At 46.2% G+C, this 19,311-nt stretch overlaps 1 protein-coding gene across 1 annotated transcript in view; it reads right to left on the bottom strand.

Moving 5' to 3' along the window:
- The window catches only part of LOC124716672, a 380,414-nt gene that overhangs the window by 59,128 nt on the left and 301,975 nt on the right, over positions 1-19,311 (bottom strand). The window contains exon 6 of the mRNA XM_047243209.1: positions 8,226-8,395. Coding sequence (XP_047099165.1) covers positions 8,226-8,395 — 170 coding nt within the window. The remainder of the gene's footprint in view (positions 1-8,225; positions 8,396-19,311) is intronic.

Below are 19,311 nucleotides of genomic sequence, written 5' to 3' on the forward strand. Positions count from 1 at the left end.
CTCCGCATAAAGGTGGCCTCATCTGTGAACAGCATGGACGACACAAATCCATGAAGCGTGGTTGTCTGGTGAAGAAACCAGTCACAAAAGTGCAGACTGGGAAGTTCAAAATGGTTCAAATGGCTCTGAGCACTATGGGACTTAACATCTGAGGTCATCAGTCCCCTAGAACTTAGAACTACTTAAACCTAACTAACCTAAGGACATCACACACATCCATGCCCGAGGCAGGATTCCAACCTGCGACCGTAGCGGTCGCGCGGTTCCAGACTGCAGCGCCTAGAACCGCTCGGCCACCCTGGCCGGCAGACTGGGAAGTCTGTCGTTAGTAAGCCCTGCACACGCTGTAAGTGACAAGGGTTGTAACAATTGTCGTAGAGAATGCTCCACACGGTCGTCTGGCTTAGCCTGTGCTGGCGGGCCAACTGCCTGGTACTGACACGGCAGTCGCCTTCCACAGTGTTAACCGCATTTTCCTCCTAGTCTGGTGTCCGAACATTTTGACTAAGTCATTCATGGTTTCTATTTCCTGGAACGACCCTGTCTCAGACAAACGGCGAAACACTTCCGCAAACATTGAATGCTGTGGTTGTTGTCGGTGGGGATAAGTCTCCTGACACAACCTTGCTGCCCGCCGCCCGTTGCCATTCGCCTTTCCGTAAGTACGCACCATGTTGGCAAGCTCTCGGTTCGAATACGGAACCACTGTGTACAACACTGTACCACATTCACTAGAAGGTGAGTCACCAAGAGAAGCGAGTCGGACACGAAATTACCAACTGCTATGGCAGGAGAGGGCGCTAGCACACAATGTATGAGGGCAGCACCACCCTCTAGGAGGAAACCAAGCGTACTGTCACTCTGGCTGCATGGTACAGTGCGTATTCGACCGCAGACTCTACAACAAAGTGTGACTGAATAAATTGTCTCTAGCACAGAAACCACGCATTAGACCTTTTCTGTTCCGTATCTTCTCAACGATCAATTCGCCGGCCGCTGTGGCCGAGCGCTTCTTAGCGCTTCAGTCCTGAATTGCGCTACTGCTGCTGCTGCGGTCGCAGGTTCGAATCCTGCCTCGGGCATGGATGTGTGTGATGTCATTAGGTTAGTTAGGTTTAAGTAGTTCTAAGGCCAGGGGACTGATGACCTAAGATGTTAAGTCGCATAGTGCTCAGAGCCATCTGAACCATCATCGATCAATTCATACAGTCTGTACACAGTGGAAAATATCACCCTGTATACGCTACTTTGACAGTACCGTCACATATATCGCTTTGCGATAATAAGTAAAATTGGCAGCTTGATGTTCTTCTGTGTGCATGAGGGAAATAAATCGTTAGTGGCTTCTGGTGTAAGATTCGCGAGTTTCCCTTTGCCGAGGTAGGCCTGAGGGAGCACAGTAACGGACGGGGGTTGTTGCAGCACTACGAATATGCGACGGCTGTCGCTTTCGCCGATCGACTGCTGGCGAGGCAGAACGTCTTGGAAGTCGTACCAAGGGGAGCAGGCGCCCCCACTGAGCATTTTTGGTGTGACGATTCTGCATTTCCTGTCGGTGGTTGCAAATGCGCGACACCGACATTGTACCGTGTTCAGTGTGGGAAAATTTCAGAAACTAACTGTCCGGATGATGTCAGCCAATCAGAAGGATCATCGGCATAGGCGCTATAGCGTAAATCTCCGAACCAATGAGTGGCGACGCAGCATATGGTGTACCAACCTCTGGGCCAGTTAATGGCCGTACTGTAAGCGAGACTGGAGACGTTCCGGCAGGCTTCCCCCTGCGTTTCACCATCTTAATACACTACTGGCCATTAAAATTGCTACACCACGAAGATGACGTGCTACACACGCGAAATTTAACCGACAGCATGAAGCCCATTCTCAAACAACCATGTTAAAAAGGAATGTTACAAACACATCATAGCTGTTAATAAAACCATAGAATATCGACTGCTATCCATCTTCTATGGTTTTATTAACAGATATATTGTGGTTGTCACAGTCTTGCTTTACGTGTTGGTTTGAAAATGGACTTTTGCCCGAAACTAGTCGCCACTTAAATAAATATCTTTTATCGCGATATGCAAATTATGAGATTTTCAGAGCATTCACACAAGGTTGGCGCCGGTGGAGACACCTACAACGTGCTAACATGAGGAAAGTTTCCAACCGATTCCTGATACACAAACAGCAGTTGACCGGCGCTGCCTGGTTCAAATGGTTCAAATGGCTCTGAGCATTATGGGACTCAACTGCTGTGGTCTTAAGTCCCCTAGAGCTTAGAACTACTTAAACCTAACTAACCTAAGGACAGCACACAACACCCAGCCATCACGAGGCAGAGAAAATCCCTGACCCCGCCGGGAATCGAACCCGGGAACCCGGGCGTGGGAAGCGAGAACGCTACCGCACGACCACGAGATGCGGGCGAAACGTTGTTGTGATGCCTCGTGTAAGGAGGAGAAATGCGTACCATCATGTTTCCGACTTTGATGACGGTCGGATTGTAGCCTATTGAGATTGCGGTTCATCGTATCGCGACATTGCTACTCGCGTTGGTCGAGATCCAATAACTGTTAGCAGAATATGGAATCGGTGGGTTCAGGAGGGTAATACGAAACGCCGTGCTGGATCCCAACGGCCTCGTATCACTAGGAGCCGAGATGACAGGCATCTTAACCACATGGCTGTAACGGATCGTGCAACCACGTCTCCATCCCTGAGTCAACAGATGGGGACGTTTGCAAGACAACAAGCATCTGCACGAACAGTTCGACGACGTTTGCAGCAGCATGTACTATCAGCTCGGAGACCATGGCTGCGGTACCCTTGACGCTGCATCACAGACAGGAGCGCCTGCGATGGTGTACTCAACGACGAACCTGGGTGCACGAATGGCAAATCGTCATGTTTCCGGATGAATCCAGGTTCTGTTTACAGCATCATGATGGTCGCATACGTGTTTGGCGACATCGCGGTGAACGCACATTGGAAGCATGTACTCGTCATCGCCATACTGGCGTATAACCCGGCGCGATGGTGTGGGGTGCCATTGGCTACACGTCTCGGTCACCTCTTGTTCGCATTGACGGCACTTTGAACAGTGGACGTTACATTTCAGATGTGTTACGACCCGTGGCTCTACCCTCCATTCGATCCCTGCGAAACCCTACATTTCAGCAGGATAATGCACGACCGCATGCTGCAGGTCTTGTAGGGGCCTTTCTGGATACAGAAAATGTTCGACTGTTGCCCTGGCCAGCACATTCTCCAGATCTCTCACCAATTGAAAACGTCTGGTCAATGCTGGCCGAGCAACTGGCTCGTCACAATACGCCAGTTACTACTCTTGATGAACTATGGTATCGTGTTGAAGCTGCATGGGCAGCTGTACCTGTACACACACCATCCAAGCTCTGTTTGACTGAATGCCCAGGCGTATGAAGGCCGTTATTACGGCCAGAGGTGGTTGTTCTGGATACTGATTTTTGAGGATCTATGCACCCAAATTGCGTGAAAATGTAATCACATGTCAGTTGTAGTATAATATATTTGTCCAATGAATACCCGTTTATCATCTGCATTTCTTCCTGGTGTAGCAACTTTAATAGCCAGTAGTGTATGAATTCTTGGTCGTGACTGTAGTGAAAGTCGTAGATCCTTCCCTCTAAACCGTAGCTTTCTCGGAACGGAGAGGAACGTGGACCAGTCTGGGAGTCGGTGCGAGGATGGGGTGCCTGAGAGGTCACTCAGAGAGAGGGAGGAGGCTGGTCCCAGCCTGGCGGTTTACTCTGAGCTGGTCGAGTAAGCGCCGCCTCTTTAGCGCTGGTGCTGTTTCTTCTCTGCATAGTTCACGATTTCTGAGAACAGTTCCGCAACTTTTGTCACTTTCCAGTGTCTTTAGACTTTGGATGAGGTTTTTAACTTGTGTTTGCGCGCTGCACAGATTCTGGAAAGACAATCACGGTTTGTTAGCAATCTTCTGTTCAATTGGAAGTATCCACCACTTGTTAGCAGAATAATCTGTACCTTCGTTAGCTTCGCACAAACGATCATTTATTGTACTTTTGGCCACATCTATGTGCATTTCTTTGTGGAGATTCTTTTTGCTGGATTTTAGAAGATACATTTCGTCTTTTATTTGCTCATCAAATGAATAATGGTTCATAGATTCATTTCGAGAAAATATCCATTTTACTTGTGAAGCAATTTAGAAAAAATAGATCGATTGTTTAAAGAACTAATTTGTTTTCCTCCTCGCTTCCTTGTTCCTACAGCAAATTAGGTTCAAAAATGGTTCAAATGGCTCTGAGCACTATGGGACTCGACATCTGAGGTCATCAGTGCCCTAGAACTTAGAACTACTTAAACCTAACCAACCTAAGGACATGACACACATCCATGCCCGAGGCAGGATTCGAACCTGCCATCGTAGCGGTCGCGCGGTTCCAGACTGTAGCGCCTAGAACCGCTCGGTCACTCTGGCCGGCAGCAAATTAGGTCATGCGACCCCCATCAGTATAAATATGACTGATTTCTTCTACATGACCGAGTGAGGTGGCGCAGTGGTTAGCACACTGGACTCGCATTCGTGAGGACGACGGTTCAAACCCGCGTTCGGCCATTCCGAATTAGGTTTTCCGTAATCTCCCTAAATTGCTTAAGAAAAATGACGGGATGGTTCCTCTGAACGGGTAGAGAGACAGCTTGAACCTGGTTCTTTTGAACCCTCTGCCAACCATTTTATTGTGAATAGCAGAGTAATGACGTAGATGGCGATGTATATAGGTTGCACTGAAAGTAGTGGCTATTGGACGTATACTTCATTAAAACAACATTTGAGGTCGCAATAACGTTTGTTTATTATTATCGGTTTCGGCTTATGTGAAAGCCATCCTCAGCGGTTTTAGGGCCTGCAAGGGAAGAAACAACAAAGTTACAAACAGTACTACTGCATACACCGTTAGTAGAAAACAGAGAAAATGCTGTAGCATTCACCCCTGTGGTGCTGAGGGCTCCTCGGTTTTTCACGCCATACCACGATCGTACTCTGCGACTAACGACTGTGGAGTCACTTGTTACATAGTGTGCAATTCCCGCGTCGACCATGAATTCCGTCGGCAACAGCTTCATAAGAATTGAAATGTCGTTGCCGCACGAAATTTGCAAAGTAAGTTCTAGTAAACCAAGTACGAGTACATAAGATGTTAAAACATTGTAAACCGTAAGGAAATAGACATTTATGTTAAAATAAAATACACAAACTTAGGAAACAAGAAAATAAGAAGTGTCATCTAGTAACAAACACATCGTTCTTATTTTGTTGATAAACGAATAAACTAGCAGTAATTATGTGCACATAATAATATTACATACAGACGTAATAGCAGGTAAAATTACAGTAAAGGATACAAATATTAAATCATAAACAGTCGTTGTATATGTACTAGTCAGTACCCCATGGTAAGAATTCAAAACGATGCCGTTTTCTAGGCAACGCCATGAAATCAAAGAAGCCTGTACTCAAAGGGACGCCGTTGTCATGGTAACGTAACGGCCGAAGTGGCAACTAAGAAACCAGAGAAGTATACACTGAAGCTCCTACCAAACATGTATAGGCATGCGTATTCAAATGCAGAGATACGTAAACAGCCAGAATACGGCGCTGCGGACGGCAACGCCTGTATAAGACAAGTGTCTGGCGCAGTTGTTAGATCGGTTACTGTTGCTACAACGGCAGGCTATCAAGATGTGAGTGAGTTTGAACGTGGTGTTGTAGTCGGCGCACGAAAGATGGGACACAGCATCTCCGAGTTAGCGATTAAGTGGGGATTTTCCTGTACGACCATTCCAAGGGTGTCCCGTGAATATCAGGAATCGGGTAAAATATCAAATATCCGACATCGCTGCGGCTGGAAAAACATGCTGCACGAACGGCGCCCATGACAACTGAAGAGAATCGTTCAACCGTACAGAAGTTCAAGCCTTTCGCAGATTGTTGCAGATTTCAATGCTGCGTCACCGACAAGTGTCAGCGTGCGAACCATTCAACGAAACATCATCGATATGGACTTTCGAAACCTAAGGCCCACTCCTGTACACTTGATGATTGGACGACACAAAGCTTTTCGTCTCGCCTGGGTTCGTCAACACCGACGTTGGACAGCTGATGACCAGAAACATATTGCCTGGTCGGAGGAGTCTCCTTTCATATTGTATCGAGCGGATGGACGTATACTGCTATGAAGACAATTTCATGAATCCTTGTTAGCAGGGGACTGTTCAAGCTGGTGGAGGCTCTGTAATGGTGGAGTGATCTGAGACACCTGATACGTCTAGATACGACTCTGACAGGTGAGACGTACGTAGGCATCCTGTCTGATCACGTGCATCCATTCATGTCCATTGTGCATTCCGTCGGATTGGGCAATGCAGCAGGACAACGCGACACCCGACAAGTCGAAAATTGCTACAGAGTGGGTCCACGAGTTTAAACACTTCCGCTGACCACCAAACTTCCCAGACATGGACACTATTGAGCATATCTGGGATGCCTTGCAACGTGCTGTTGAGAAGAGATCTCGATGGATTCATGAGGTTGTCTCCTTTGTTGTACACGTGCATGGGCTCGATACAATTTGAAACGAGACTCGTCCGACGACGCAATATATTCCTAGTCATCCACAATCCAATGTCGTTGTTTAAGGGCTCAGGCGAGGCGTAAGGCTTTGTGTCGTGCAGTCATGAGGAGTTCACGAGTGGGCCTTTAGCTCCGAAAAGCCATATCGATGATGTTTCGTTGAATGGTTCGCACGCTGAAACTTATTGATGGCCCAGCACTGAAATCTGCAGGAATTTGTGGGAGTGGTGCGCTTCTGTCACGTTGAACGGTTCTATTGAGTCGTCGTTGGTCCCGTTCTTGCAGGATTTTTTCCGGCTACAGCGACGTCAGAAATTTGATGTTTTACCGGATTGCTGATTTCACGGTACTCTCGTGAAAATGGCCTACGGGAAAATCCCCACTTCATCGCTACCTCAGAGATGCTGTGTCGTATCGTTCGTCCGCGGACTGTAATACCACGTTCAAACTCACTTAAATGTCGATAACATACCATTGTGGCAGCAGCAACCGATCTGACAACTGCGCCGGAAACTTGTGTTCTTGTATACACATTGCCGACCGCTGTCTCCCTAAATAAAGAGACTTATTTCCGACATTATCTTTCTTATGTCTATCCAAAAAATCCTCTAAACCTCCATTAAACATCCAGATTTTTACGTAGTTCGTTTCGTCTGTTGCTACTACCTTCTCCTGTTCCTCCCTTACAGTCCTGTCACGGTCGCCACTTTATAATATAATAAAATAATGGAATAGATGATAATAAAATGTTGAAATGCGTGGCTTTTTAAAATGTATTGAATTAATGAGATTAATTTTTCAGCATGAATGACAGGCACAGTAAGCTGAGCTATGCCTGGAAACAACTTCGTATTAGTTCATATTATTTTACAGGGCGAAGTAGTTTCTTTCTCCGCTGTAGATTTGTGCTTACCATTCTTTATAATGCTACGTTTGGTTGCCGTATTCACCTCTGAAGTCTTGACTGTATTCCCATTAAGCTTATCGGATCTTCGTAATTGTCCAAAGTACACAGGTGGGCTTCAGTCCTTGTAATTATTGTACTATTTGAAATAACAACTCACACGACCTTTCTATTAATAAAACAATACTGTATTTTTCTAAACGGTGCACATAAGAAATACATACTCCTCACTTATTCAAAGCGACCCCAATATGGCGGTCTACAATTACTCGCTAAAAATGGCGTGCTTCTCACTCGTTCACTAGCTGAGTGCGAATCCTTCCTTCCTCCTACTGGTACAAGAAAAACTCCTGTCTTTTTTAACAACTGAGAATCAAAAATAGCTGACTGTAGGCATAGGTTCTATGATGGGCTACCACTTCATCTTTTCTCTTTGCCTTTAAGGAAGGCGAAAACATAAAAGAAATGCAAAAGGTTGATCACAGTATTCAGCCCAGTACTGTTTGAAACATTACTGTTCCTACCCTTGCAGGACTGAGGATAGCTTTAACGTGAGCCGAAACCGGTAATAATAAAGAAATGTTACTGCGGTCTCGACTGTTGCTTTAATCAAAGTGCTCCACAGACAACGTTGTCGACATACGTGGACGTATGTTTGCCGTGGAGGCGACTACTGACCGTCCTCGCCGGCGGGCAGGTGCGCGCGCACCAGGTCGGTGGCCTCGTGCAGCAGGTCCTCCCTGGTCACGTCCAGCGGGATGGCCACCAGCCTTCCAGCTCCAGTCGCCTCGCGGGCCTTGGCCGCCGCTCGCAGCACTCCCAGCACGCCGCTCCAGCGACGGCTGCCCCTGGAACACAAGAATACTGTCAGCAGCACCAGGTCCGTACGTACAAGAATGTCCCAGTCTGCTTAGGCCGGTATTACACTATCAAATTTATTTGTCAAAGATGTGATCAAATATTCCGACAAAGATCTTTGACGTAGCGCTAGAAGTGGTATTACACTGTCATCAAGTTTTTCGTCAAAGTTCAAGATGGCTGACAACAACCTGTTACTAACCGCAGCATTGTGTGCGCATGCGGAAAGAAGTGGGGGAAAAAATGGAACCATACATACGAGGTTGACAGGCTTAAATTGCTGGGATTACAACTTGATGATAAATTCAGTTGGGAGGAGCACACCACAGAACTGCAGAAACGCCTTAACAAATCTGTATTTGCAATTCGAGTGTTAGCAGACATAGGCAACATAAAAATGAAAAAGCTTGCATACTTTGCCTACTTTCATTCCATAATGTCATATGGTATAACATTTCGCGGTAAATCTTCAAGTCAAACAAAAGTTTTCAGAGTCCAAAAGCGTGTAATACGTATTATTTGTCGAGTAAATTCACGGAAGTCCTGTAGAAACCTATTCAAAGAACTGGGTATACTAACTACTGCCTCTCAGTATATTTACTCCTTAATGAAATTTGTCCTAAATAATATATCTCTTTTTCCAACAAACAACTCAGTTCATACATACAATACCAGGAACAAAAATGATCTGCACAAGGACTTAAAAGCACTTACTTTAGTTCAAAAAGGGGTCCACTACTCAGGAACATTCATCTTCAATAATTTGCCAGCAAACATAAAAAATTTAGTTACAAATAAAGATCAGTTTAAAAGGAGCCTGAAAGACTTACTAGTGGCCAACTCCTTCTACTCCATTGACGAAATTTTTAATAGAAACAAATGATGTATTGTGTTTATTCATACTATTAGTACCGTATTGTTATTCCAGCTTTAAAAAAAATTGACATGTTACACATCCACGAGGATCTCCTCAGCACGGCTCTATGGAACGAAAAACTAATTTAATCTGGGTGAAGCCGTGGGTTTTACGACGACACGATAAAAGCATTCAACAAAACTTGTTACGTGAGCTTACAGTGGAAGACGTCAAATCGTACATCAATTACTTAAGAATGGATGAGCATACATTTCTGTATGTGCTCAGTGAAGTGTATCCTCATATCACAAAGCACAATATTCACTTAAGAACTGCTACGTCTTCAGAAGACAGGCACACTGTAGCACTCCGATTCCTTGCTACAGGAGAGGGTTATGTTAGGTTAGGTTAGGTTAGGTTAGATCAGATCAGGTCAGGTCAGGTCTACAATCTTCTTAATCTATTTTTGTATTCAGGGTGCCTCACTTTGTAATGCGCCTCATCAGCTTCCTACATCTTTATTAATATTGTAGTTGTCGGCACACACCAATTGTATTTACCGGCAATGTTTATAAAAACACTACAGACGACAGAATGCTGCAGCGATGCTAGCGCTCCATGTGGTAACATGTCACATTGCAGTGAACAGAAGACAAGCGATTTCTTTGATCAAATCTACAGCGAGACCCTATATTTGATCAAATATTGGACGACATTTGACAAAGATCCTATTACACCATCAAATATCTTTGACAAAGACTTTTGACAAAGATATTTGACAAAGAAATTTGATAGTGTAACACCAGCCTTAGGGACAAATTTAAACCGACGGGGAGCCCCTAATCGGGGCATATTGGAATAAGAAACCATGGTCAGAAAGGAATATCCGATGCTGTACGTTGTCTTCAATGAGATACACTTGGAAGACACTTTTTTTGTCGTAATTCTTGTGACTGATTTGATACTGGCCAGCAGGACTTTCTCCCCCGTATAAATATCTCCATCTCACTAGGGAAGCATACAGTTAATTTACATGATGTACGTACTACTTTCTTTTGGTCTGCTATCTACACTCATGCTCATAAATTAAGGATAATTGCAGAATGTGGTGTCACACAACGTGGCACTACACAAAATTGGCGCTGATAGCATAGGCACATAGGGAGTACACACACGACACGACACAGATCTGTAAGTCCGTGGTGTTGCTGATAAGTTGAGAAAACCATCCCGAAACACATGTGACCGTACTGTAGCGCCTGGACACGTTTCCTGTCTGCTGGAATCGTTGCCATAATCTTGAGGCTTGGGTTGTTTGGGGAAGGAGACCAGACAGCGAGGTCATCGGTCTCATCGGATTAGGGAAAGATGGGGAAGGAAGTCGGCCGTGCCCTTTCAAACCATCCCAGCATTTGCCTGGAGTGATTTAGGGAAATCACGGAAAACCTAAATCAGGATGGCCGGACGCGGGATTGAACCGTCGTCCTCCCGAATGAGAGTCCAATGTCTAACCATTGCGCCACCTCGCTCGGTGTCATAATCTTGAGGTCATACTTTGTGCCACACGGAGGGCCCGTGCTACGACCTGCTGTGTTTGACCAGCCTCCAGTCGCCCTAGTATTCCACCCCTATAACGTCATCAAAATCTGTTCTTTGAGCCATTTTCAACAAAGTCACCATTAGCACGTCTGAAAAGGTGTGCAAACTTACTCGCTGCACCGTACTCTGACATGCACCAACACACCTCTGCGTCTGTGGACTGCTGCCAGCGCCACCGTGCGACGACCGCAGGTCAAATGCACCGCATGGTCATACCCCGAGGTCATTTAAAGCCTCAAGCCGCCCACCAGAGCGTTGTTTCACCATGTATCAGCATTATCCTTAGTTTATGAGTATGCCGCGCCGGATTAGCCGAGCGGTCTAAGGCGCTGCAGTCATGGACTGTGCGGCTAGTCCTGGCGGAGGTTCGAGTCCTCCCTCGGGCATGGGTGTATGTGTTTGTCCCTAGGATAATTTACGTTCAGTAGTGTGTAAGCTTAGGGACTGATGACCTTAGCGGTTCAGTCCCATAAGATTTAAAAAAAAAAAATTATGAGTATGAGTGTAGGTACAAGAACAAACCAGATGTTGGACATGAATTGGCATGAATACAGCACATAATATCTTAACATAACTTCAAATGTGTTACCATAACTGAGCATTATGATATTTGAGGCAAAATCTACATAGAATATCTCAATAAAAAGAAAAAAAACAATTTTTAAAAAAGAAAATTATTCAACATACTCCATCCGGCGATCAGACGCACCGACATGTGTTCATCCGGAAAAGGCATATGCTACTGGTCTCCTTCAACATTATACATTGCTGGGTCACAAATTTTCTGATTCAAGATTCCGAATTACACTACAATACACTGAGTTCAATACTGTAATCGCCTCAGTACCATAGAAACGTCGGCTTAGACCCTATAGTATGCAATGGCGAAGCGATTTCTGTTCCCATCGTCAATGCGAGGGTGCCAAGGCTAGAGTAAATATGCAGAAGTGCATCGGTTACAGGTTATTTCTACTCAGGAGAGGTCTCATGCGTTAACCGAAATCGTCGGAGCTCCTTTCGCTCGGCGTAGAGCAGCACCTTCACGTGGCATGGACTTAACAAGTCGTTGGAAGTACACTGGAGAAATAATGAGCGACGCTGCCTCCTCCAGGAACTGACCTATCGATTATGTCCCATACAAGTTCGATGGGATTAAAGTCGGGTGATGTGGGTGCTCAATAATTCGTACGAATTATCCAGAATGTTCTCGTCAAACCAATCGCGAATAGTTGTGGTGCAGTGACACGGCGCATTGTCATAAAAAAAATCTATCAATGAATGGCTGCAAACGCTATCCAAGTGGTGAAAAATTACCGTTTTCAGTCAATGAGCGGTTCAGATTGATCACAGGATCCATCCCTTCCGTGTGAAAGCAATCCACACCATTATGGTCCCACCGCCAGCTTGCACAGTACCTTGTTGACAACCTGAGTCCATGGCTTCGTGGAGCTCTCTCCAGGAAACGGTTTTCCAGTCGTCTAGGGTCCATCCAATACGGTCACGAGCCCAGGAGAGGAGCTGTAGACAATGTCGCACCCATAGCAAAGGCCCTCGCTCGCTGCCATAGCCCATTAACGGCAGATTTCGTCGCACTGTCCCAACGCATGTGTTAGTCGTAGTCCCACAATGACTTACGCGGTTACTTCACGCAGTGTTGCTTGTCTCTTAGCACTGTCAACTCAATGCAAAAGCCGCTGCTCTCGGTCGTTAAGTGAAAGCCACGGCTTTCTCCGTGGTGAGAGGTAATGCGTAAAATTTTATATTCTCGACACACTCTTGAGACTGTGGACCTTTTCGAAAATACATTACTGGCCATTAAAATTGCTACACCACGAAGATGACGTGTTACAGACGCGAAATTTAGCCGACAGGAAGAAGATGCTGTGATATGCAAATGATTAGCTTTTCAGAGTATTCACACAAGGTTGGCGACGGTGGCGACACCTACAACGTGCTGACATGAGGAACGTTTCCAACCGATTTCAGATACACAAACAACAGTTGACCGGCGTTTTCTGGTGAAACGTTGTTCAAAAATGTTCAAATGTGTGTGAAATCTTATGAGACTTAACTGCTAACGTCATCAGTCCCTAACCTTACACACACTTAACCTAAAATATTCCTAAGGACAAAAACACACCCATGTCCGAGGGAGGACTCGAACCTAAGCCGGGACCATCTGCACAGTCCATCACTGCAGCGCCCCAGACCGCTCGGCTAATCCCGCGCGGCGAAACGTTGTTGTGATGCCTCGTGTAAGGAGGAGAAATGCGTACCATCACGTTTCCGCCTTTGATAAAGGTCAGATTGTAACCTTCGCGATTGCGGTTTATCGTATCGCGACATTGCTGCTCGCGTTGGTCGAGATCCAGTAACTGTTAGCAGAATATGGAATCGGAGGGTTCAGGAGGGTAACACTGAACGCCGTGCTGGATCCCAACGGCCTCGTATCACTAGCAGTCGAGATGACAGGCATCTTATCCGCATGGCTGTAATGGATCGTGCAGCCACGTCTCGATCCCTGAGTCAACAGATGGGGACGTTTGCAAGACAACAACCATCTGTACGAACAGTTCGACGACGTTTGCAGCAGCATGGACTATCAGCTCGGAGACCATGGCTGCAGTTACCCTTGATGCTGCATCACAGACAGGAGCGCCTGCGATGGTGTGCTCAACGACGAACCTGGGTGCACGAATGGCAAAACGTCATTTTTTCGGATGAATCCAGGTTCTGTTTACAGCATCATGATGGTCTCATCAGTGTTTGGCGACATCGCCTTGAACGCACATTGGAAACGTGTATTCGTCATCGCCATACTGGCGTTATCACCCGGCGTGATGGTATGGGGTGCCATTGGTTACACGTCTCGGTCACCTCTTGTTCGCATAGACGGCACTTTGAACATTGGACGTTACATTTTAGATGTGTTACGACCCGTGGCTCTACCCTTCATTCTGTCCCTGCGAAACCCTACATTTCAGCAGGATAATGCACGACCGCATGTTGCACGTCCTGTACGACTGCTACCCTGGCCAGCACATTCTCCAGGTCTCTCACCAATTGAAAATGTCTGGTGAATGGTGGTTGAGCAACTGGCTCGTCACAATACGCCAGTCACAACTCTTGATGGACTGTGGTATCGTGTTGTAGCTGCATGGGCAGCTGTACCTGTACACGCCATCCAAGCGCTGTTTGACTCAATGACCTGGGGTATCAAGGCCGTTATTACGGCCAGAGGTAGTTGTTCTGAGTACTGATTTCTCAGGATCTAGGCACCCAAATTGCGTGAAAATGTAATCACATGTCAGTTCTAGTATAATATATTTGTCCAATGAATACCCGTTTATCATTTGCATTTCTTCTTGGTGTGGCTCTGAGCACTATGGGACTTAAGATCTGTGGTCATCAGTCCCCTAGAGCTCAGAACTACTTAAACCTAACTAACCTAAGGACAGCACACACATCCATGCCCGAGGCAGGACTCGAACCTGCGACCGTAGCAGTCGCGCGGCTCCGGACTGAGCGCCTAGAACCGCTCGGCCACCGCGGCCGGCTCTTCTTGGTGTAGCAATTTAAATGGCCAGTAGTGTAAACCACCTGATTACAAATGACAACTGCGCCAATTCACTGCCCTATTTTCCCTAGTGTACGAGATACTACTGACATTTGTACATTTGCATATCGCTATTTCAGGACTTTTGTCGCCATATACACAAGAGGCCTCCTATAATGCTCATCTTTGGCAGTACTGCAGTAAATATTTAGATGTAAAAAAGTGATGGTCTCGGACGCTGCGCTTCTCAAACGTATTTCAGAAATCGAGGTTCTAAATTTTACGAAGTTGTTGAATGCCGTACGGCACCGCCAGCCGTCGAGCAGAGGCCGTAGCGCAACCGGCTAGCGTGGCGGACCAGATGTCTTCCGGAAATGCATTCGAGTCACATCCTTCTCCCCTCGTCTCCATTTTCCACCAGCAAATAATATCTATTCACCTGCTGTTAATCTTTTATCTGTGCATTCTTCCGGCTTTCTTCGCATTACATACCGCTACACGACACATCAAGTATGCTCTATCGTCGACGTAAGTCATTGCCTGTACACAGTGGTAAATCCAACCAGGAGTCTGTCACGAGTGACAGATAACGCCACCAAAGTAGATGTTGCAAGCCGTGGTTGTTTTTTTACGAAACATAAGAGAGTTGAGTATCAGGAGCGACATTCAATACCTCTTGACACCTCGTACCTCGTTTCAGACAAATGGTTTCTTATTTAAGAATAGTCAGTTTTGGACCCTCGAGAACCTGTAGAATTTAGACCCCACAAAGTTTGGGTCTCATAAAAAAAAAATGTGAAGCTGTTGCTGATCACAGGGTCTCACAAAACAATGTGAAGCTGTAGCTGATGACATTGCTACACTCAGTGAAACTGAACAAGACCTACACGACGTGGTGAACGGAATGAACAGCCCACTGAGCACAGAATATGGACTGAGAGTGAACCGAAGAAAGAAGAAAGTAACGAGGATTGGCGTAACTGAGGTTAGCGATGGGCTTAACATCAAAATTGGATACGACGAAGCGGATAAAATTAAGGAGCTCTGCTACTGTGGACGCTAATTAACGCGTGATGCACGAAGACAGGAGGAGACTAGAAGCACATTACCACAGGCAAAGAGGACATTCCTAACCAAGAGAAGTTAGTCTGTATCAAACTTCGGCCTTAATTTGGTGCAAAAATTTCTGAGAATGTACGTCTGGAGCACAGCATTGTATGGAAAGAACTGTGGGAAAACCAGAAAGAAACAAACAGTATCGAAGCGTCGGTGTGGTGTTATAGAGGGAAGTTGAAGATTAGGTGGGCTGATAAGTTTAGGAAAATCGGCGAAGGGAGGAAGATATGGAAAACACCGTCTACAAGAAGGGGCACGGTAAAATGACACGCGTTAAGACATCACGGAATAATTTATGTGGAGCGCAAAAGGTAAAAAGTATAGAGGAAGACAGGGATATAAAAAAACAACCTGTCATTATTTTCAAGTTTGGTTTGTACACTACTGTGGTTTACTAGGCATGGCCCCAGTGCTGAAGATGGTAATCCTCTTCCGTCCTCAGACCTTTGAACTGGGGAGATCTACATCTTTGTGTGTATCCGAAACAAACTCGGAATTTTTCACAATGAAAACAAATTGCCGTAGGAGAAAAGATAAACGGCAGGTAAAACTCCTCGCACTCATCCCCACATCTGAATCTGTAGTCAGAACCACCGAGTCAATGGGCGGTTTATCCGGTGTTGTCTTCTTAAAATAGCAACACCAAGAAGCGTAGCAAATCACGAAATTTTCTCTGTTTTGCATGAACATTACAGTAGTGTAAATAGATAAATTTATGGATGATTTGTAGGTATACCAGGTACGAAATGTAGCACACAGAGCTGCCTCTTATGGCAGCAACGGCCGCTGAACCTCACTGACAGTTCGAGACGAACTGAGCCCCAATGACAGATCCACACTGCTTCAGCCCTATGCCAGAGTTCATCCATTAAGGTGGCTGTAAGGTGGTTGCATCCCTCGGCAACCAGTGACCACATGTTTTCAGTTGCTGATACACCTGGAGGAGCTGGCCAGGGCAATGGTCTGACACCCTGTGTATCACAGCAGGTCAGGATAGCATGCCAACATGCGGTCTTCCATTACCTTGTAGACAGATAGTCTGGTGCTGTCTTGTTGGAAGATAGACCAGGGCCAACGACAGAAATATAACGACTTATTTCTAAATTACCGGTATGTAAACCTGAGGCGATGGCATTCGGTACATTATGGCGTTGCATACTGTGACACACAATATATATAAATGACCTAGTAGATAGTGTCCGAAGTTCCATGCGGCTTTTCGCGGATGATGCTGTAGTATACAGAGAAGCTGCAGCATTAGAAAATTGCAGCGAAATGCAGGAAGATCTGCAGCGGATAGGCACTTGGTGCAGGGAGTGGCAACTGACCCTTAACATAGACAAATGTAATGTATTGCGAATACATAGAAAGAAGGGTCCTTTATTGTATGATTATATGATAGCGGAACAAACACTGGTAGCAGTTACTTCTGTAAAATATCTGGGAGTATGCGTACGGAACGATTTGAAGTGGAATGATCATATAAAATTAATTGTTGGTAAGGCGGGTACCAGGTTGAGATTCATTGGGAGAGTCCTTAGAAAATGTAGACCATCAAAAAATGAGGTGGCTTACAAAACACTCGTTCCACCCATACTTGAGTATTGCTCATCAGTGTGGGATCCGTACCAGATCGGGTTGACGGAGGAGATAGAGAAGATCCAAAGAAGAGCGGCGCGTTTCGTCACAGGGTTATTTGGTAAGCGTGATAGCATTACGGAGATGTTTAATAAACTCAAGTGGCAGACTCTGCAAGAGAGGCGCTCTGCATCGCGGTGTAGCTTGCTCGCCAGGTTTCGAGAGGGTGCGTTTCTGGATGAGGTATCGAATATATTGCTTCCCCCTACTTATACCTCCCGAGGAGATCACGAATGTAAAATTAGAGAGATTCGAGCGCGCACGGAGGCTTTCAAACAGTCGTTCTTCCCGCGAACCATACGCGACTGGAACAGGAAAGGGAGGTAATGACAGTGGCACGTAAAGTGCCCTCCGCCACACACCGTTGGGTGGCTTGCGGAGTATAAATGTAGATGTAGACACCAGGTACTGGGTTGGAATGACGGTGCTGGCCGGCCGGGGTGGCCAAGCGGTTAAAGGCGCTACAGTCTGGAACCGCGTGACCGCTACGGTCGCAGGTTCGAATCCTGCTCCGGGCATGGATGTGTGTGATGTCCTTAGGTTAGTTAGGTTTAAGTAGTTCTAGGGGACTGATGACCTTAGAAGTTAAGTCCCATAGTGCTCAGAGCCATTTGAACCGTTTGAACGGTGCTGAGAGCAGTTTGCAGGCTCCCATTCTTCTCATGGCCTCCATAGATGGATCTGTCCATTGTGATGCTGCACAAAGGAAGGGGCCTCGCCTGCAAAGACGACGTTCTGTCATTGCTATGTCCAGATTAGTGGGCGCCACTGTCCTTTTACCTCTCTCTGTTGCTTTGTCAAGGAAGTCGCAACAGTGGTCACTGCACTGACAGTCTGCTCTTCTCCAGACGTCGTCGTGCTGTTTGGATACTTTTTTCTCGCAAAGGAGGACACTTCCTGACTCACGGTACGAACGGAACAAAGTGAAGAATGTGTCTGTCCTCCCGGGCGCTAGTCACGTGTATCTGTTGAAACAACGCTACGCACTGAGTATGATGCTTCTCAAAACATCGCATGAGGGTTGTGGCTCCTGACCAACGTTAGCAGCAGTATCGTGGAATGATAAACCATAGTCTTGGCAGGTCTCGATCTTATCTCCGTCGAATCCCGACACATGCTGGTAGACGTTTCTGTCTTTTACATGAGGCACAACACGATCTTTTCAAGAACAACCAACATTCAAAAACGATTTCTGACTGAGAACACCACGATAAATGCATGCTCCAACATAAATGCAGATACTACTCAATGTTGCAGATTGCATTGCTGGAATTGAACACTAACAGTACCTATGAAATTATATCAATAGGTTACAAGTCTTAATCCTGGCCCGAGCAGTGTTTTGTGTAGTTCAAAAATGGCTCAAATGGCTCTGAGCACTATGGGACTTAACTTCTGAGGTCATCAGTCCCCTAGAACTTAAAACCACTTAAACCTAACTAACCTAAGGACATCACACACATCGATGCCCGAGGCAGGATTCGAACCCGCGACCGTAGCGGTCGCGCAGCTCCAGACTGTAGTGCCTAGAGCCGCTCGGCCACTCCGGCCGGCTTTTGTGTAGTTGTGTGTGCATAACACTATGTGATCAAAACTATCGCGACACTCCCAAACACATACGTTTTTCATATTACGTGTATTGTGCTGCCATCTACTGCCAAGTACTCCATATCAGCGACCCCAGTACTCATTAGACATCGTGAGAGAGCAGAATGGGGCGCTCCGCGGAACTCATGGATATCGAACGTGGTCAGGTGATTGGGTGTCACGTGTGTCATACATCTGTACGCGAGATTTCCACACTCCTAAACACCCCTAGGTCCACTGCTTCCGATGTGATAGTGAAGTGGAAACGTGAAGGGGCACGTACAGCACAAAAGCATACAGGCCGAACTCGACTGACAGAGACCGCCGACAGCTGAAGAGGGTCGTAATGTGTAGTAGGCAGACATATATCCAGACCATCACACAGGAATTCCAAACTGCATCAGGATCCAGTGCAAGTACTATGACAGTAAGGCGGGAGGTGAGAAAACTTGGACTGCATTGTAGGGCGGCTGCTCACAAGCCACTAGTCAGGCCGGTAAATGCCAAACAACGCCTGGCTTGGTGTAAGGAGCGTAAACAGTGGACGACTGAAC

Source organism: Schistocerca piceifrons, chromosome 9, assembly GCF_021461385.2.
Source record: "Schistocerca piceifrons isolate TAMUIC-IGC-003096 chromosome 9, iqSchPice1.1, whole genome shotgun sequence".
Taxonomy (NCBI): Eukaryota; Metazoa; Arthropoda; class Insecta; order Orthoptera; family Acrididae; genus Schistocerca; species Schistocerca piceifrons.